At 38.0% G+C, this 20,453-nt stretch overlaps 1 protein-coding gene across 1 annotated transcript in view; it reads right to left on the minus strand.

Annotated features, from left to right (window-relative positions):
- Positions 1-17,262, minus strand: part of LOC104413766 (dynein heavy chain 8, axonemal-like) — a gene marked incomplete at its 5' end in the record, with an annotated part of 29,793 nt that extends 12,531 nt beyond the window's left edge. The window contains 3 exons of the mRNA XM_010024853.1: positions 4,188-4,320; positions 11,231-11,419; positions 16,915-17,262. Of these exons, the coding sequence (XP_010023155.1) occupies positions 4,188-4,320; positions 11,231-11,419; positions 16,915-17,262 (670 nt within the window). The remainder of the gene's footprint in view (positions 1-4,187; positions 4,321-11,230; positions 11,420-16,914) is intronic.
- Between the last annotated feature and the right edge of the window lie 3,191 nt (positions 17,263-20,453).

Raw genomic sequence — 20,453 nt, forward strand, 5'->3', positions numbered from 1 at the left:
CAAGATCTGGCATGTAGGTTATGTATGGTGTGCATTACACACATGAAAATATGCTAGCGTTGTAACGCGAGGGATGTCATATTGCAATCACAGTGGAAAGTTTGCTTAAGCCTGGTAGAGTTTGTCCACGATAAATGCCATCATGACTCCTGAAGTAGATATTTGTACTGATTCACTTATTTTGCCTTCTATGTTGGTCTTATGGCTTCTGCAGGTACTTATCTTGCAAGTACTAAGAAAAATGTGTGGAACAAAAACTCCGGGCCTGTGGAAACAAATCTTTACACACTACAAGACATGTAAAAGCTTTTAGAGGGATTGCTGTATTCTCGGGATAAATGTTAACAGGAAAAGAACTTCTCTCTCCTAACTCTGCAAGTACTGCACAAATAGCGGTGGGAGTTCTGTGACCATGTGGCATATACATGACATGAAAGGATAACAAATCCAAGGTTTCTTGTAGAGCCTTCACTTGTTCATGAAGTAGGCAGTTCCAAAGGATTAGTTTGAAAACACAAAGCTACAAGGTACCAGAAAGTGCCACGTGGATGCAGTCTTGTGACCAAAGCAGAATATAGGTATAAATAAATGAGTTAAGCAATCCCTTGAACAGATTGTTAAGCAGGTTAAAAAATTAAGAAATAAAACCAAAAAGTGCTTATTTTCATTGCAAAGGAATTGATATCTACTTTCAGTGCTACTACAAGCGTGTTCCACTGCTGAGTTCATAGAAGCCACTCAAGGGGTACTAGGGCTAACTCCCACAGTATCTCTCTTCTCACTTTCTTCACTGATAGAAGACACGTCAGGGTACCATCGAAAAGCTTACTACTCCTATTTCAGTGCATGGTGAAATAAAGAGAAAACCCCAGTCCCACAGATCAGACACATTCAGTTCCTTTCTATTCAAACAAACTCTAAGAGACTAGGAATAACCGAACGCGTCGTTAGATTTTACTGCATTTAAAGACACTACCTTCATTAGTGGGTTTGAAGTGCCCACTCTCCAACAAACAGCTACAGTATTAGTATTCTGTGCCAGAGACCTCCATGGTTCCACAGAAGGAAGATAAAGCAAGTACACAGGAGCTCATATACTTCCCTACAAAGAATATGGTCACCTTCTGCCAGGGGCTCAAGAACTGATGTTCATAACCCACTAGGATCTGGAGGTTTGGTTCAAGCCCCATGTCTTACTTCTTCTTTTCTCTAATAAGATTTCTCTATTTGGAACATAGCCACTATTTAGGTCACTTGAGAGAACAATAATCATTGCTGTTTTCTGATTTATGTGAAGCTCTGTATTATACCAACTGTGAAATAAATTCTGCGTAATCAATAAGTAATTAAAACAGAACTAATGGTTGCATATAACTGAGAGTACAAAGTGCAGCTACAATCTAATTATTATAATTTGATCCAAAAAAAGTATCCCTCCAGGCAGCAAAGTTTATTGGTGGAGATGCAGGCTTGTGGGGCATAGCTGCCAACAAACATGTTGATCACATGCTGAGCATCCTCACCCCTCCCAGAAGCTGAACACTGCTTAATCTGCCCTCTGGATAGATGGACAAAACTGGCTCTGCTATTTCTCTCAATATCCCTCATGTTCAGCTGCACATGGGCTCTTACTGGGGAGGGCTTTATATTCCTTCAGATCCAATTCAGTCAGCAACGGCAAAATGACAAGGTCCATCTATTCACACCCAACCTGCAGAATCAAATATTCAGACCTCCTTTCACAAAGTTACATGACACAATATGAAGATGCACTATATTCTTAAACACAAAATTTTTTTGAAAACTTAGATTTTTTATAAGTGGATACTCAGGCTTTAGCAGGTTCCTGAAGCCAGGGCCAGGGGCATGATCAGGGCAGATGTCAAAATTCACACAACCTTTTTGAGCAGGCAGATTACTTTACTTCCTTGTAAAGGAAAAGGATCACCTTAATGGTCTGAGACTGCAGTTGACTAGTTTTGGGGGGAGAATTTAGTATGAGAGATTTTGGGGTTTTCCCCTTTGCTGAGACAAGAGAGTGACTAAATGTTCTTCCCATCCCCTAATTAATGGTCTACCACATGCACTTGATGTATCATGAAACCGCCGGAAGCTATTAATTGTTATTTTTAACTATATATCCAGTTTTGTTTTCAGAGCAATTTTTCACTATATTTAACTCTCCTGTCCCTAAAAAAAATCATACTATTTTAGAGGATTGCACAAAAGTTACAGCATTGACTTGATTATACTCCTGGTAGAGGACTGTGCCCACTGTGGAACTGAATGCTAAGTGCAAAAAAATTATGGCACTCATCCACCTCTCTGCAGAGCATTGTAGATTTTGAGACTTTAAATACATCTGTCACAATCAAGGAAAGATTAATACTTTCTTGGATGGAAAGCATCATTTTAATTTACTTGAAAAGGAACTATATGCACATATAAAAGGGACCTTTCAGCTCAGTATTGAAAACAGAGGACAATTGTTTCTTCCAGCTTGATCTTTGCATAGGTTATTACAGGATATGGAAGCTGATTAGCCTCAGGCACATTTATGAACCTCTTTCCTACATTCAGATTACAGGCGTGATGTTTCTGAGGCATGCATAGTTGTCCTGCTGTATCATAAAAATGATAGGAAAAAAACCCCAACCCTTTTTATTCTTATATAACAAAAATACAAATTAAAAAGTTCTCCCTTCATGAAAAATTTATTGTCACAAGACTGGAAAATACCAGTAAGACAGACTGCAGTACTGCCATCACCTATGTCAGAAGGGACCAGTTGTGAGGCACTCTGAATTTCTCCCTATGGAGACTGTTTGCTGTCTCAGATATTTTCTGCCTCTCTGTTGCAGAACAGCAAAGTTGAGTGAGATCTTACTCAGTGGAACTGAACCACCCCTGCTTCATCTTCATTTATTGTTAATACAAGAAGCTTAGCTGAGCAACAGGATACTTCCCTTACTGGAAATTTCAACTCTTGCAGATGAGCAAAATGGGAAATGGAAATAAAAAGCAGACAGTATAGAATCATAGAATAGTTTGGGTTGGAAAGGACCTTAAGATCATCTAGTTCCAACCCCCCTGCCATGGGCAGGGACACCTCACACTAGACTATGTCACTCACGACTCCATCCAACCTGGCCTTGAACACTGCCAGGGATGGAGCATTCACAACTTCCTTGGGCAACCCATTCCAGTGCCTCACCACCCTCACTGTAAAGAACTTCTTCCTTACATCTAATCTAAACTTCCCTTGTTTAGGTTTGAAGCCATTACTCCTTGTCCTACCACTACAGTCCCTAATGAAGAGTCCCTCCAGGCATCCTTATAGGCCCCCTTCAGATACTGGAAGGCTGCTATGAGGTCTCCACGCAGCCTTCTCTTCTCCAGGCTGAACAGCCCCAACTTTCTCAGCCTGTCTTCATACGGGAGGTGCAAAACCATTATTCCTTCTTTATCCTCACTCCTTTTCTGATGAAATGTTACGTCTGCTTCTAGTTGCCTGTACTCTTGATTTAACTCCATTCACCATTGCTCACTTTCAGCCAGATATTCCTTGTCTCTGAGAGATACAGAATGCTGTTGCCTACATCCAGTGAAGGCTAAAAGAAGAGCCATATCACTCTCTTGACTAGCGCTCCCACTCACTTCATCTTCTATTTAAAGACAACCTATTTGGTATAACCAGTTTCAAAAACATTGCAAATCTCACCTTAAATTAGAATCTTTACCACCTGGCCTCCTGAGGGCCCTCAATTACTTATCAGCAACACTTCTACCTTGTTCTATACCATTATGTCTCAGCTTAATTTCATAAATAACTCTGGCATACAACTTGTGGACACAGTCATGCAATTCACCTCCTCTGAGCTCTGTAGAGATCCTAGAGAGAATCACAAAAGTGTAGTAATGCTATGGGACATGGAGCACATGCAGACAGAATAAATTAAGGTGGAATGTCTCTTAGAGGTGCAGACAGGAGACTTTAAGGGCTAGAATTAGTGGTCATATGATAAAGACAGTGAAGAAGAGAAAAACTGGGGGAGGGCAAGAACAAAAGAGAAAGAGGTAGAAATGAAGGAAAGGAGGAGAAATGTTTATTTAGTTATACAGTATAAGCAAGCATTATTAATAAATATTGCAACTTAATTAGTATGATTTTTAACATTGTAACTTACCATCTATAGCCAACTTGAGATCAGTCAGTGTAGTTCGAACTCTTGATATAACATGTTGCATGCGGTCAATTTCTTGACGGAGAAATATGTTTATCGGTTGAATAGCTCCCATCTTTTCAAGTTGGACTTTCACCTATACAAGAATAGTGCAGTAATTATAAAATTTAATGTTTCCTATGCAATAATTTTTGAAAGTAGAAGGATGTTTTTTCTATTGTATAGTGTAATTCCTAAGAAACTTTTATGTAACAGATGGCCATTCAAGTCCTGTGCCAACTGTAAGATTTAGCACACTGTGACTCATTAGCTTACCAAAAGGAGCTCCTCCACCATTCTAAGGAGGGAAAGTTCCCTCTTTCTGAAGGGAAACAGCAGTTCCTTCTGTCCTTGTTAGGCTGCAGGGTCTTAGATCTTAAACGCCCCCCCCAGCCACATGCTGTATAAAACTATGTTTGATGGTAACTTCTTCATATTTCCAAATCGTGCTAGGTGAACTTTCTCATCTCTTCTTGCCCTGCTGAGTTAAAATAACGCTTCAAATGGAGTTCAACTTAAGAAGCACAATGATATATAAAAGCTGCTACTTTAAATAACATGAATCACTCATAAGACAAAGTGGTCATGGACACATTACTAGAGAGGCAAGATCAGCAGGATAAGATGCCACGGAATTCTGTTAACCATTATGTGCACCATTTTGTAGGCAGAGGCTTTTGTCCTTTATTTTTAAGGATAGCAGTTTCACATTCAACAGAGAACATTTTCAAAATGGAATTAGTTGTCTGTTACTTAGGAACATGTCACAGCAATGGTAGCAAAGCATTCCCTATTTCACTTTAGCATATGATGCATATATAATATGCTTCAGACATACACTGTATGTTCCATGTATACTAAAGATCACTGTACGTAATAGTGCATGAAGGAGGATTTAGTGGCACCTGCAGAAATCATGGTGCCAATACCTCACACAGTACTAGAAATTCTTGATTTTTAAGACTTTCAATTGTCTTTCCTCCCTATGACTTGGCTTTCAGAAAATCAATGGCCACCTCCCTGTACTCGGCTCCAACCCGACACATGCATAATCTTTCACACTGAAGAAGCCTGAACCCTGATCTTTGCCATATGCCATAGTCACTCCTTTCCTCTGCAGGTGAAATTCTGGGGGACTCTGGAACCAAAAAGAGATTTCGAATAGTAAAATAAGATCCTAAATCCAGATACATACATGGCCATTAACTTGTCATGAAAGAGGTGACCCATTCGATCATTTGCTAAAATAATTCAAGACCTCATTTGTGCTTACTGACAAAAGATGAAGAGAGTTTATACTTTCAAAGAGCAAAATATCAATGGAATTCTACTGCAGCCAAGTAGAAGCCACAGGATTTGGTATAATGAGTGCTATTTCATCAAGGCCAGAAGTCCACTGGATTTTGCTTTGTGTTTTTCCAGATATACTTACCTCATTTATACATTATTGTGTATACTGTACATTATGTGGACATAGTAAACATTACTAAAGATCTTATTATTACACTGAATAGCAAGTTGCTATAGGATGAATATAATATAGGAGTTGAGCAGTTATAATTACCAGTATAAATAAGTAAATGCTTTGACAATTTCTAACTCTGAAGTCTCAACTCCAAGCCAAATGAAATACTCTTTTTCAACTTGATATGCTGTTCTCCTTAGAAGACAGCTATCAGCAAGGTTATTCATCATATTTTAATCACAAGGACCCATGAGTTTGTCAGACAGAATGTCCAAGAAATAGGTGCCAGCTAATTATGTTAATGCTTTGCAGTGTGACAGTTCATTTTACAGACTGAGTTAATGTGTTTCTTCCTGTAAAAGTGAGAAAAACCACTGCAATCAGCTATCATGAGACTAGAGTTGAAACAATAAACCCTATTTGGATAATTTACACAATGATGTACTCTGATTTTTTTCATTCAAAATCCATGGAAAGTTTCTGCTTTCTGAAAATTTTACAGGAATTGATAATTCCCCCTCTTGCCAAAAAAGGAAAAAAAGAAGTTTGACATTTTTTTTTTTTTCAGAATACTTAGAAATCTAGTGCATGTTACTAATAAGAAGGAAATGATATAGAATATAGTCCATGAATTTTATCTTTTAAAAAAGAAATACACTATTTTTTCTAGTCTACAAAGTTCCTTTTGGGGATTCTTTAGAGGAAGAATTTCCACCATTCAAGGAAAAATTGTATGGAAGATGTTGTTAAAGAGGTTATTTTCCAAAATACTGGTATTTATGACTCTACAAAGAGCAGATGAAATCAATATTCTAAAGTATTAGTGTACTGATAATCATACAATTTATCTAGTGAATTCTCAGATTTAAAACATTCTTCTGATTTGTTTCCATGTACCTAGAAAAATCCCTGTAACTTTTGGAATAACAGAGTGAACTAATAAAACTAATAATGCAGAAATCTGTTAGTCTATCCTAGATATGTTCACAGCACTCAGCCTGGAGGACCAAGCATAACCAGATATGAAAACTGAAAAAAACCCCTGACATACTTCCTACCTTATTATATACAAATCAATCCTGATCTGCAGTGAGATTCTCTAGGTGTAACATAGCGCCTTTCTTGGAAATCTTTCTGTTAAACACTAGTATTAAATACCAGCTCTGAGGCATGATTGACTGTTTTTGTACTAGAATTCTCATCAAGCAATCAGATGACTTACTTCCAGTGCTGTATTTATTATGATATAAAGACACGGATACCAAGTGACAGAAAAAAACCTCAAAAGACAACACTTACTAACCAAAATAGCCTTTCTGTGATCAATATACCAATTCCATAAAGCCCACTTTTCAGTGGTGCCCAGCAATAGGACGAGCTGTTTTCCAAGCTACAAGGATCATTTTCATTATAAACCTCTGTGTGTGACATTTATTAGGCTGACATTTATTCTTGCATCTGTCTTTAGTCACATGGACTGATTGGACCTAACAATTTTACCACTAATCTCTTTGTTACCTGTGAGGCAAGACCCAGAAGCAAAACAGGTTATGAAAGCAGAATTCTTTCTCTGGCTCTACCTTTGGAGTGAGCAACATGAAGACAGTTTTAGGTCAGGAGGAAGGTTTATTCAGGTTTTCCATCACCTGTGTCAAACTGCAGACTGATAAAGCATGCAAAGGTTACTTGTTTTGTTTATACTCTTTTGGGTAGACACTGAGTCAATTATTTGACTGGTGAGAGGAAGCATTACAAGAACACATCAAAAGAAACATATACAATGGGGTAAAATGGTCGCCCTGTTTTGAAAGTTGTTGGTTCCAAAGTTATTGCCAAAGGCTAGTAATTGAGAAATGAAGGCTGTGTCAGCCTGAATTTATACCACATCAAGAAAAAGTGCAATCTGGAGCTCTGAATGTCAGCAAATAATTGTTTTCAATACCACCTGTCCCTAACCTAGCCTGCTGGGGTTTTAACTCCAAGCAAATTCACTCCATACTTTCTAAAGGGAGCTACAAGAACTGGTCAAAAATAGCAAAGGTACCGGACACTTTCTCCGAAGAGTATTTGCTTCTAATTACCCTAGTTTGTTTCCTAAATTTTTTGTTCATTTTCTCCACCAACAGTATCTTTATAGCTGAATTTCCAAAGGCTATAATGCCATGGTTTTATCGGAGCACAGTATTCTTCTAAAAGCAAACCCAAGCTGCACTGCTAGGACTAATGAATGTTTTTCTTTTTACAGCTCTTATCCAATGAGGCATGCATAGGAACTGTTTTTGACACATTCTTTCAGTCTCTTACAATTTAGTGTATTAGTTTTATTTGTTTCAGGATTGTTAAACTGATCTAGTAGGTAATAATGTGCTGAATATAGGCAATAATGTACTGAATGACCAAATGTTGACTTAAATTGACAAAACACAGAACTCAGACATCACAGGAAGTAATTACATAATCCATTTCACTCCTTATACTTGCAAGCTTAATTTCATTTTCTTATTATATTGCACCTTCTGCTAAATTCTGTTGTTTCTTCCCTGAGAGACCATCTAAACTCTGCCTTCTTTTCTGCTCTGACTAATGAAATTCTTGGTTATATCTTAGGGAACATAATATTATTTTTTCCCTTTGGGAATTTTAGACTATTTTTTTTTCTTTTGTCAGTTTATATAAACTTGTATTTAAAAGCATAGCTTGCTTTACAGCTTACTCCTGCCATCTCTGCCCCTTCTAAGAGGTACCAGAATATGAGATCTCCAGTTCAGATGAGAAACACTTTTGACTGATAGAGATTTTTTACTTGTCATGTAGATGTAGCCACACTCCTGGCCCATAAACAACTGCCACAAAGAGTTGGAATTAGGCACTAATAGTAGAAAAGGGAAATTCTCCAACAAAGAAAGCATTGGTAAAGACCCAAACGAGTTCTAAGATCTAAAGAATAAGAAGAGAAAGGGTAAATACATTAGTCAAGACAACAAGGGAAATACTGAAGAATCAGGAACTGCAGGAAATAATGCCAAATGCTACAGAGTTACAATCTGAAGTTGAAGTGCAGCTGACACAGCCAAAATGATGTAGCGAGGAACACATTATTACCAATAATAAACTGTTGGAAAATTACCAGAGGATGTTTTGTAGATACTCAAAGCAAAGGAAGACAACCATGATAGGGAAACAAAGCATAATTTTTGGATGGTTTAGTGGAAAACTACCATGTCATCCATCAGTAAGCGGGACTCAAGAAACAGCATGTAAGTAGAGTGCTGTGATTAAACAAAGAGAAGTGAAACTCATAGATCAAGATGTTCAGAGTCTGAGAAAACTAGAAATCACCAGGAAGAGATGGTATCTACATTACTGATTAGAGAATGAATCAAACCTACATCCTGAGCTCAAAATACATTTACAAGTAATACAGAGGGAGAAAGTAGATCCAACAGGACATCCTCTGACCGTGCCTGTAAGAACAAACTCGGGGTTGGGGGGGAAGCTGATGCAAAGTTTTGATACCTAATATTGGGTTGTCCTGTACAAACACAAATCTGCTTACCTGAATCATGAGAGAACAGCTGTCAAGAAAGTTGAAGCAAAAGAGATTTCCTTGAAGGTCAGAAAGGTACAGAAACAACTAATTGTGAGCATCATTATAAAGATGATTGCTTATAAGAAAACTAAAACCAGCATGTATGATTGGCAGATCATTAGAAAAGATAATAGCTTGTCATACTACTGGATGATGAGAGTGAAACAGCAATGAAAACAATTAGTGGTGATTTTTTTAATAAAGTCATATGAAAAAGTATGTACTGTACCCAAATAGGTTAGCAAAATGGAGGCAAGTTAAGACTGCAGGGTGTAAGGTCCAAAATAAACCCTCCGGATTCTTTGTCCTTCACTACAGCTCCTGGCTTCATAACCAGTTGTCTCCAAAACTAAGACACTCAAGGAAGTGACTTAAAAGGGGAGGCCTATTATGTGTCTTTTGTGTGGACATCCTGAGTGAATAAACCAAGAAGGAACGAGAATGCCTGAAACCAAGTTTAGACAGAAGGAATGCCAGAGAAAAACACTATCTATTCAAACCATTCAGAAGTGAAATTTGGCTTAAACAATTGTGTGTGCATTTTACAAGGCTGCACAAATTTCCCAGGGCTAAAATCTGAAGGCAAGAATACCTTTTGGTTACAATATAAAGTCCAATATTTTTGGTGTCTTCTAAGTATAATGAGTACTTCAGGAGGAAAAAATTTTGCAATATAACAAGGGAATGAAGATATATACTCCTTCAGAGGATTTAGCAAATAAATTGGAAAAAAAATTAGCTTGACACACATAGGTGTAGATCCAAGGTGTAAATTATTAAATTTATTAACTTAGTAATTAAGTGTTATTATACTTACTGTATTTCACTTTATTTGTTATTTCTAATATTTATCTACTATTAAATAATAATGTGAAAACTAGAAAACTGACTCCATTCCAAATCAAATTTTACAAATAAATGATTTATATACTATTGATGAGAATCACTCAATAAACAAGTGACAAAAAAAAAAGAGAGACACAAGCAGGGATGAAAGGATGGAAAAAAAAAGCTATGTGGAAAAAGCTGTTAGTAAACCTCACCAGAAAGTTGCAAATTTTAAGTAGCTTGCCAAAAGGGGAGTGAAAAGAGAAGTTCTGTGTTGAATTATGACAGTACAGAAGAGTCTATTTATATAAGACATATTAAATCTGAGATGCATAGTAGAACAAAAGAGAGGACATATTGCCAGGGTCCTAAGACTATGGGTTATAATGTAAGTGGACTTTCTAAGTTGGCCAGAGAAGAAATAAAGTATAACATAACACGTTGCAATACTGCATAATGGGTACTTTACAGGCTTGGACTACAACCAGGAAAAAAAAGAAAAAAGTACTATCACTACAAAAAAGAATTGTAAGTAATAAAATCATGTAAATGATGGGTTTTCAATAGTTATTGTTCATGAAACACATGGCAAGATACCACAACCTACTTTCAAACTGATGCAAGAGTGCTTTATGTTGGATTTTTCCATTTAATGAGAATGTTAATAAAAAAATGCAAGAAAACATTGACAAATATATCTGTTATGGTTCAAACTCCAAAAAATCTGGGGCATGAAAATGTCAGAGATAGAATGCCTTATTCATAATGGTGGTATCATAATAAGAGTAGGTAAATTAAAAGCTGTAACCACTATAAGATCACTGATCCTCCAAGAAAGAGGCACCAGTGTCATTCTCTAAGCTACTAAGGAGGGCAAGAACTTTCTGAAGTCTCTAATGGCTCTTCTGAGCTAAGATGACTAATTAAGTGGACTATGGCATTTGAAATATAGGTTTCCACTGTAGGAATATTTTAGATAATAAACCAAAACAGACTTACAAAGCACTGTGCATAACTTTAAGAGCTTTTAAAAACATTTGCCAGTTAAATTTAAGAAGCACAATAAAACTCATAAAACATACACATACGTACATAAAACATCTGTGTCTATAAAAAAGCATATACCTCATGAGGGTTATAATCTGGAGGTAGCTTCTCTAGCATTTCACCAGCAAGATGCTGTACCACTGCTTCTCGGGTTTCTCCTCCTCCAGTGCTGCTGTCTTTGGGCTGGATGCTCACTATTATACTTAATGTCTCATTAGCCAGGTTAGTCTGGTAAGTTATATCTGCATTAGGGTGAAGTCCAAATACCTTAAAGTAAAAGGGAAAAAGGAAAAAAAAAAAAAAAAAAAAGAAAAAAATCTGCTATTTTCCTTCTACAATTATATCTGTGAAAGAAAGCATGAAAATGGATAAACACACAAGAAAATCCACAGCTCTACAAAACAACAGATATGAATAGGTCAGCGGCAGTACATCCATTAAACTGGCCAAGGACCAAGCCTATATTACACAAAAACATTAAGATAGGCTGCATATACAACAGCATTTTCGTTCATATGAGTGGGGGGTATTAACTGGTCTTCTGTTGATCTTTACATAGCAGGCTTTGGATCATGCTGTGGAGTTCTACCAGGGGTAACAATCTGATTCGTTCCCACTGGTTCAGACTAGAGCTTGTTGGAAACATGTCATATGTGGACACTGAGCCCTCACCACTAGCTCATTGTCTCTACAGATCTATTGCTGTTGTTCCATCTATTACTACCAAGTAGATTCCCCTCATAATCAGAGCAGTTACCATTTCTAACACATTTTGGTTTATGCAGTCTCTTAGACTTATAAGGCATGCAGCACAGTGATTAAAACAATGCCCATATTCAAGGTATCTAAAGATTTTATGACTAGTGATGTATTTAAGATATTTTATGGTTTAGCTATTTTTGGTTTAAGTCTCCCTTACTTCCCCTTCTTCTGAAATTGAATTGTTTTATTTAAGATACAGCTAACACAGAATTACTGCAAAGCTGCCCTTTGTCTGAATAATAATAGCTTTCTCAGAAAGTTTCACTGAAATATCAGTAAGTCTATAATTGTCAGGTTGACAAGTGCAACTCTTCTCCAGGAGGAATTGTGCTGTGACTTATTTCACAAGCCCTCATCTAATTATAGCTATCAACTATCTCTTATACACTTTGAACCACTGATCTGACAATGAGGAAGGCTTGCCCTCAAACTGAGCACCAAAGGCAAGCAATCTGCCGTTTCACAGTTTTTATATTTTGCATTAGAATTTGTATATTACATGGAGACACTTGTAGTGACCAATATTTAAATACTCTGAGGGCAGAATAAAAAGGGCCATATGTAATTCTGTTATGCCTGCCAATCTAGAAACTCAGAGACAAGGGATATAAGTGGCTGTACTTGTGTCAAAGCCAGCAAAGCTGCACCGATTTACAGTAGTTGTGGATCTGACCCTTACACAACAGCCCAGAGAACACAGTACAGGCCTAATACGGCTTGTGAGAGGTGTTACTACAACTAGCATGGAATTAGATTCCAAGTAAGATTTAAAATGTTTTACACATAGTGCTTTACTGAACCCAAACGTTTAGAGCTGTAAAAAGTGAAAATATCAATGCACTTTATTAGACTCCCATATTCTATGTCGGATGAAATACACATTTGAAGATACACTCTTTTCTGCTTTTGCTCTTGCACAATAAGGGTTTGTTTGGTTTTGCTCTAGCAGATTTCATGGCAATGCTATAGCCCAAATTACAAACATGAAAAACGTCTGCTACTGTGAATGAATTGCGGTGCTAGTCCAAGGGCTAACTTCAAAACTGGGATAATATTACTGAAAACAGGGATGTTACACGGGAGACAACTCTGGTTGTGTGTTTTTATGCAAGCTATGTATGAAGGAATAAGAACAAAGAATCCAGAGTAGTAAAGCAGTGAGTACACCAGTGTCCTGGATGTCCTCTATATTAATAAAGAATCAAATCTCTCATTCTTTTTGATCCAAAATCCCTGGGAATTTTGATTAAAAAGAGGATGTTAGATTCTACCTTTCAGGATCTTTTTTTCCTAGTCTGATAAATCTTCAAAACCGCTTGCTAAAGCTCCATACCACTCTGAAATCAAAGTAATTTTTGAAGGGATTGCTGAGTGTAGTGGGTTGATCCTGGCTGGATGCACGTGCACCACGGGCTGCAGGAGAATCTCTGCTCTGGCACCTGGAGCACCTCCTCCCCTCCTTCTGCACTGACCTGGGTGTCTGCAGGGCTGTTTCTCTCACATGTTCTTAGTCCTCCCTCTGGCTGCAATTGCTGCACAGGTGGGTTTCTTCCCTTTTTAACTATGTTATCCCAGAGTCAGTCACTACCACCATCACTGGTGGGCTCGGCATAGGCCAGTGGCTGGTCCATTCTGGATCCAGCTGGCATTGGCTCTATTGACCACAAGGGAAGCTTCTGGCAGCTTCTCACAGAAGCCACTCCTGTAGCCCCACTACCAAAACCTTGCCACATGAACCCAATACACTGTGTTCAATAGCACCCTTCAGAAGTCGGTGATTATTCTGATCAAAGGTTGAAATCTCATCAAAAGAGCAAGGATACAGCAATCAGACTTATTCAGTCCTTCCTTAACCAAAAATGGAAAAGTGAGGGAACAAAGATGCACTGTTTTGACTAGCACAATATTCTTTGTGGAATGAAGAAGACTGGGAGATTAAAAGGTTAAAGGTTTCCATGAGCAATTCTGACAGATTTTGGAATGACAGAAGAAAGTCTTTGCTTTCTTCCTATCCTGTCTGTGAAAATGTGAAAGGGAAATAGATGTATGCATTCCTGGACTTGATCCTATTCACATAAAATTCAAAGGTAAAATTCCCCTTAATCAAACCATACATACTGATTTTTTACAGGCGTAAAAATACTTCAAAAATACATTGCAGCACTGAGATAGCTTCACAAGTGCTTAGAAAAGCAGATGAAATTAGCACCTGAAATCTGATGGAGTCAAGGATCATACACTGATAGGAACGAACATTATGTTGGCTGCATTTACCCTCACTTGGAAAAGGTGCATTGTTGCTAGCAAACAAATACCCTTGTGTTCTATTTTCACTACCTTCAGAGATGCAAAACTGTTCAAGTTTATTTTATGACCTTGGAATCTTCTTACCCTCTCAGCCAGCACATTACTAGTAACAGAAACCCTTTTTCTTATTTTTTCTGTTCAGTTCTATCTATTTAATTTTAATAGAACTTACTTCCAAAGGCATTTATCAACTTAATAGCAATGAGAAATCCAGAGCATTCGCTTCTGTTTCAACTTTAACTAACTTCATCATGTGTGCTTGTACTAGAGGGACCAGAAAGTTGCAGTCCTCCAATTAATGTTGCAGTATACACACTGATTGCCATGGGCTGCCCTGCACTCTATCCCATCAATTCATGGCAATACTCAGTTCTTCGTGTTGTCAAAATGGAATAATCTCCCAATTATAACTTCCAAAATGAGACCATATGGATTTTTTATTTTCATTATTTCTCAGTTCATGTCAGATCAATCCCACACATATTTGCAAAATCGCAAAATAGTTTAGTTTGGAAGGGACTTCTGAGGCCTGTCTAATTCAAATGACCCACTCAAGCAGGCTGTCCAGCACAGTGTCCAGCTGGGATTTTAATACCTACAAAGATTGAGACTCCACAACCTCTCTGGGAAACCTCTTCTAGTGCTTGACCACGTTCACTGTAAAAAAAGTGTTTTCATGATGCCAGATGGAATTTCCTGTTGTTTAATTTATGCCCCATGCCTCTTATCCTTTCACTGGGTACCACTGAAATAACACTGGCTCCATCTTTACACCTTCCCAACAGGTATTTACACACATTTGTAAGATCCTGCCTGAACCTCCTCTTCTCCAGGCTAAAGAGTCCAAGTTCTCTCAGCCTTTCCTCATATGACAGATGTGTAATATGGCACTTATCTAACCCATACATTGTCAGCTTGACTATGAAATTGTTATGGGAGTTGGTGACAGACGACTTACTAAAGCTGAGGTGAAAAACATCCACTGCTCTTCACTCACTCCCCAAGCTGGTCACCTCATTGCAGAAAGCCAACAGGATGGTTAAGCATAATTTCTCCTTCACAAATCCATGCTGGCTGCTTTCAATCACCTGCTTGTCCTTCATCTGTTTGGAAATTCTTTGCACAAGGATTTTCTCCAGCACCTCTTCAGTGACTGAGGTGAGGCTGACTAGCCTGTAGATCTCCAGATCTTCCTTCTTCCTTTCTTGAAGACTGGACTCTTACCATGACCATTTAAATTGCCATGACCATTTAAAGGTAATCGGGAGTGACCTGACAATGACATCAGCCAGCTCCCTCAGCACTCACAGGTGCCACCCATCAAGTACCATGAACTTACATACGTTCAGTTTGTTTAAATGCTCCCTAACCTGGTCCACTTCAAGTAGGGGTAAGTTCTTTGTTCTAGACTTTTTGTCTCAGGGGCCTTGGATTCCTGGAGGCCAGTTTTACTAGTTAATACTAAGACAAAGAAAGCATTGAGCCTTTTCAACGTAATTTCTCACTAGTTCTCCTGCCCCATTCAGCAATGAGCCCGTATATTCATAAGTCATCTTTTTACAGTTTACACACTTGTGAAATCCTTTCTTGTTGCCCTTCACATTCCTCGACAAATTCAACTGCCCTTTAGCCTTGGCTTTCCTAACCCTATCTCTGCAAGACTGGACAGTAGCTCTATACTCTTGCTGGGTTACTTGTCCCTGGTTCTGTATCTTGTACCTTCCTTTTTATGTCTGAATTCAGTTGGGAGCTTCCTGTTCTTCCATCTGGACCTCCGGCTGCCTTTGATTTTCTACTTGTTGAAATGGATTTTCCTTAAACCTGGAGGAGGTGATCTCTGAATATACACCAGTTCTCCTGACCCCTCTTCTCTCCAGGGTAATAACCAGTGGGATTCTTCCAGGCCTGGAAGAAACCTCTGATGAGGCTTAAGTTCACTTTCCAGAAATCCAGGGCTGTGGTCCTAATTTTACCCTACCCCCTCCTCATAGGATCCTGAACTCCACCACTGATCACTGCAGTCAGTGATTTCACATTCCTGACCAGTTCTTCCTTGCTCATAAGTACCAGGTCCAGCCAAATGCCTTTCTTTGTTGGCTCTTCAGTTACCTGTGCCAGGAAGTTGTCATTAATGCACTCGAGAAATTTCCTAGATTGCTTGAACCCTGCTGTATCACCCTTCCAGCAGAAAACTAGGGTCTTTAAAGTCTTCCCTGAGGAACGATGGCCTGTGAACATGAGACTTCTTCCAATTCATAGAATCATAGAACAGTTAGGGTTGGAAAGGACCTTACGATCATCTAGTTCCAACCTCCCTGCCATGAGCAGGGACACCACACACTAAACTATGTCACCCAAGGCTCTGTCCAGCCTGGCCATGAACACCTCCAGGGTTGGAGCATTCACAATTTCCTTGGGCAACCTATTCCAGTGCCTCACCATCCTCACTGTGAAGAACTTCTTCCTTATATCTAACCTAAAGTTCCCCTGTTTAAGTTTAAAGCCATTACCCCTTGTCCTACCACTAGAGGTCTTTGAAGAAGACGTCACCTACTTCTTCCTGGTCAGCAGATCTACACTAGGTACCCACTATAATGGTCTTCCTGCTAATCTTGACCTATACATTCATGATGCTGGAAAATATACCTGATTAAATTCTTTATCTAACAAAAAATCCCTTTAATATATTTTACCTCAGGTGTATCAGTCACTGGCAATTGCTCTATGTACTGGAGATAGTCTTCAACTGTTTTCCCTTTTGGAATAACATAATCTTTGTAGAAACAAAAATTTTCAGTAAACATATGCTCTCCAAACCACACTCTTGCGTATGTATTCAGCAGTGCTTTGTCAAGGTCATCAGTTACACGGCCACCATACTGCACTTCCCCAAGCATATAGCGAACACAGCTCCAGTTCACCCCACGCTTAATGTCCATGTCATCCAAATGATTCTGAACAAATTGCACGCTGGCTGTGAAGTCTGCCTGATTAAACTCATAAGGAATATTCCAGCCCAATGGACCAAACTTTCGTCTTTCCTGTAAAATAGATAAAGGTGAAAGGCTATTTGGTAGTAATCGTGAAGAAAACATTAAGTGAGGAATAATACATGAAATAAATATGCTAAAAATGCAGTAGGCCAGTTGACACTGTATTTTACCAATCTCAAAAAAGAAGATTCTTCTCTTAAAACACACAAGGCCAAACGCTTGATTAATTATCTAGTAGTTAAATATCTCTTCATTTATCACCATCAGTGAAGAGATAAGAACAAATAATACGAATATTAACATTTTCACAAAGAATAAATTTACTTTTTTAAGTGCAGCCAATCTGTGAGTCTAGAACTATAGTTTTTTAATTCAAAAAATGAAGCTTCTGTTTTAGGAAAGGATATCTAAACTCATCAGCCATGACCATTGTCTGTGGTCCTCTTATGGAATAGGTATATTCATACCACTGATGTCTCTGCATGGTGCATATGCAAGTAGAAAAAGCTGCTTCTGAATCACTTACAGATGCAGCTGGCAGTATGTGGTTGTTAGCATAATATCTGGTATTTAAACATTTTTCATCTCCACCAAGAAAAAAGTGATGGGCCAAAGACAAGCATACCACAGGCTTCCACAGGACCACAGTGTATCAGTGCATAGATGCTACAGAGATAAATTTACTAGGCACCAAATATAAACTAAGTATATTGCAAAATCTATCAATAGAATGTTGAAAAGTTGTGGTTAATCCATAAATCACTATTTTTAATGGAAATCCTCAAAGGCAAAACCCAAAATCATATTTCACCTTCATTTCCTCCTACAAGTTTCAGTGCAGGAAGGATTTATATTCACTCTCTTAGCCCTTCTCATGGTGAAAGCAGCTGTTTTAAAGACTATGGTTTTCCAACCCAAGCTTTTGGGTAAATTTCTTTAATGTGCTTTTATGATTTAAAATCTTAGTAAAAAACCAGTTAGTTGAAAGACAGAGCACACAGCCATGTCCAAAGACTTTAAGAGAACAGTACACTAATTGCTGACTGTCCTTTTTCCCTCTGAAATACCATCCCTGCTGGAGCTACAAGATCAACATGAGCAGAGTTCTAAGAGGTGTGTTGTTTTCTTTCTTATTTTATTTGCATTAATTTACCAACACAGGATTTCCATATAAACATGTTTTTCATTTAATAACATGGTGCATTAATAAATGACACATGGCTTTATGACAGAAGTAAAAAATGTATTTTTAAACCTGGACAGTTGTGTGAAGAAACGCTACAGCATATAGCAATGGTTTCCACTGTGGCATGTTGCTCACTTCTAGGTGATCCTGAGTAACAGCTGAGTATGTTCGTTTTAAGCCAGCTTTCACACCTAGAAAATAAGTATGAAAATGTAATGTATGAGAAAAAAATATATGGAACCCATAAATCCAACTTCTGTTAAGCAGATTTCTCTATTTCAATTTACAGTATCATCTTATTTATAGCTTCAAATAATCTCTTTGAATCAATTATCTGTTCGCCTGGTCACAGAAGGTAAAGTTCAGTTACATTTTGTTTCAGGTAGATGAGACACCAAATGAAGTTCATGAGTCTGAAAGGAATTACATTTACATAACCATATTCCAAATGTAACCAATAACAATTAAAATATAAACGTAACTATTCAACAACTATATGGCAATCAAAAAGACACCTAACGTCATGTGAAATATAGCACTGAATATCCAAGAATCTGTGTTTCAATATTTAAATATAATCCGAGACTTTAGTTCTACCAAAGACAATCTGATTTAGATTTCATTCCTGTAACAGTTTCAAACTGCACCTTCTCAAACTTGCATACAGGTACCAACCTGATAAGATGAGAACCTAAATTCATAGTGGAAATACTAATACTTGTGGAGATTTGTTTTAGCACTGACATTTCATATCCCAGGAACAGGTTTAGGCAGACATACTGATACAATCTCAGCTTCCTTAGAATACATAAGCACCACTATTCCCAGATGTTTTCAGGCAGTGCTAATGAAGCATCGTCTGCCTTTAGCAGACAACACTGAGCATGAGTTACTGACACCAGGTCCCTCTTAGTATATTTTTCATCTAATCAGCTTAACACAAGTCTAAAAAAACAGATTTCAAGTGCAGTGAAGAGATTGTCCAAGACATCATATTCCTATGACACAATAAAAGCCATTTTGCTTCTTTCCTACTTCACAAAGATCCTGCAGAACAGTATTCAAACAAATAGCTTTTCAAAATATTATAAGGTTATCATAAGACAGTTCCAAAATCTAGACAAAGTAACCAAACAGCAGTGCCTCATCACATTGTGCTACCAATGTGGCAGGACAGTGTCAGAAAACTAAAACTGTTTGTATTTCAACTTAAACTGTTACACTGAGCATATTTCTATTACCAAATGCAAGTTGCAAATTGGCTTTAACATAACTTATAAAATACCCTCTTGGAGTTATAGGGTGTTATCATTTCAATGATAAGGAGGGAGTCACAGTACAATAAAAAGTTGCTGAACATTGACTTAAAAAGCAGGAAGGAGAAGAGAAAAGACATTTTTAACAGCAGACTGACTCACTGCTCTTGAAAGTGGAGTATATACACTTGAAACAGGATGTCTTTCACAAGATGAGACATTTTGTAGGCATGATACTAATGTTCAAAGGAAGGTGAATACTGAAATAAGAGGTTTAAATGACTGAAGCATTAAATATGACCTTGGGAAAAAATTCTCTGTTCCTACTGACTTCATTAGCTGAAATCAGTGGCAGTACATACATATAAATGAAGGGCAAGTTAATGCATTGCACAGTTAATGATCAGGAAGTTAAAGTATTAAAGTGTAAGAGTTGAAATGGGAAAAGATCCTCAAGATAGGGGAGACGCAAGGAAGCAAATGCCAGGGGATGCCCAGGAACCTAGGCCAGTAATGAACAAGACTGGTAGCTGCAAGTAGTTGCACAGCATGAAACCAACATGGCTTTCTCCCTAGACCTTCTGGACCAGCAGTGATCTCTCCAATGGGAAGAGAAATCAAGATGAAATGAATGCAGTACAGGAGGCTGGCAGCATGAGACAATGAGTGTGTAAAATAAGTACCATAAAACCCAGGACTATGAGAATGAAGGCTTAGGCCCACTGTAGGAGAGGATCAGGTTTGAAACCATCTTAAGAACCAAAATGTGCACAAGTCCATAGGACCTGGTGAAATCC

Source organism: Nestor notabilis, unplaced genomic scaffold (assembly GCF_000696875.1).
Source record: "Nestor notabilis isolate BGI_N333 unplaced genomic scaffold, ASM69687v1 scaffold8142, whole genome shotgun sequence".
NCBI classification, from domain to species: domain Eukaryota; kingdom Metazoa; phylum Chordata; class Aves; order Psittaciformes; family Psittacidae; genus Nestor; species Nestor notabilis.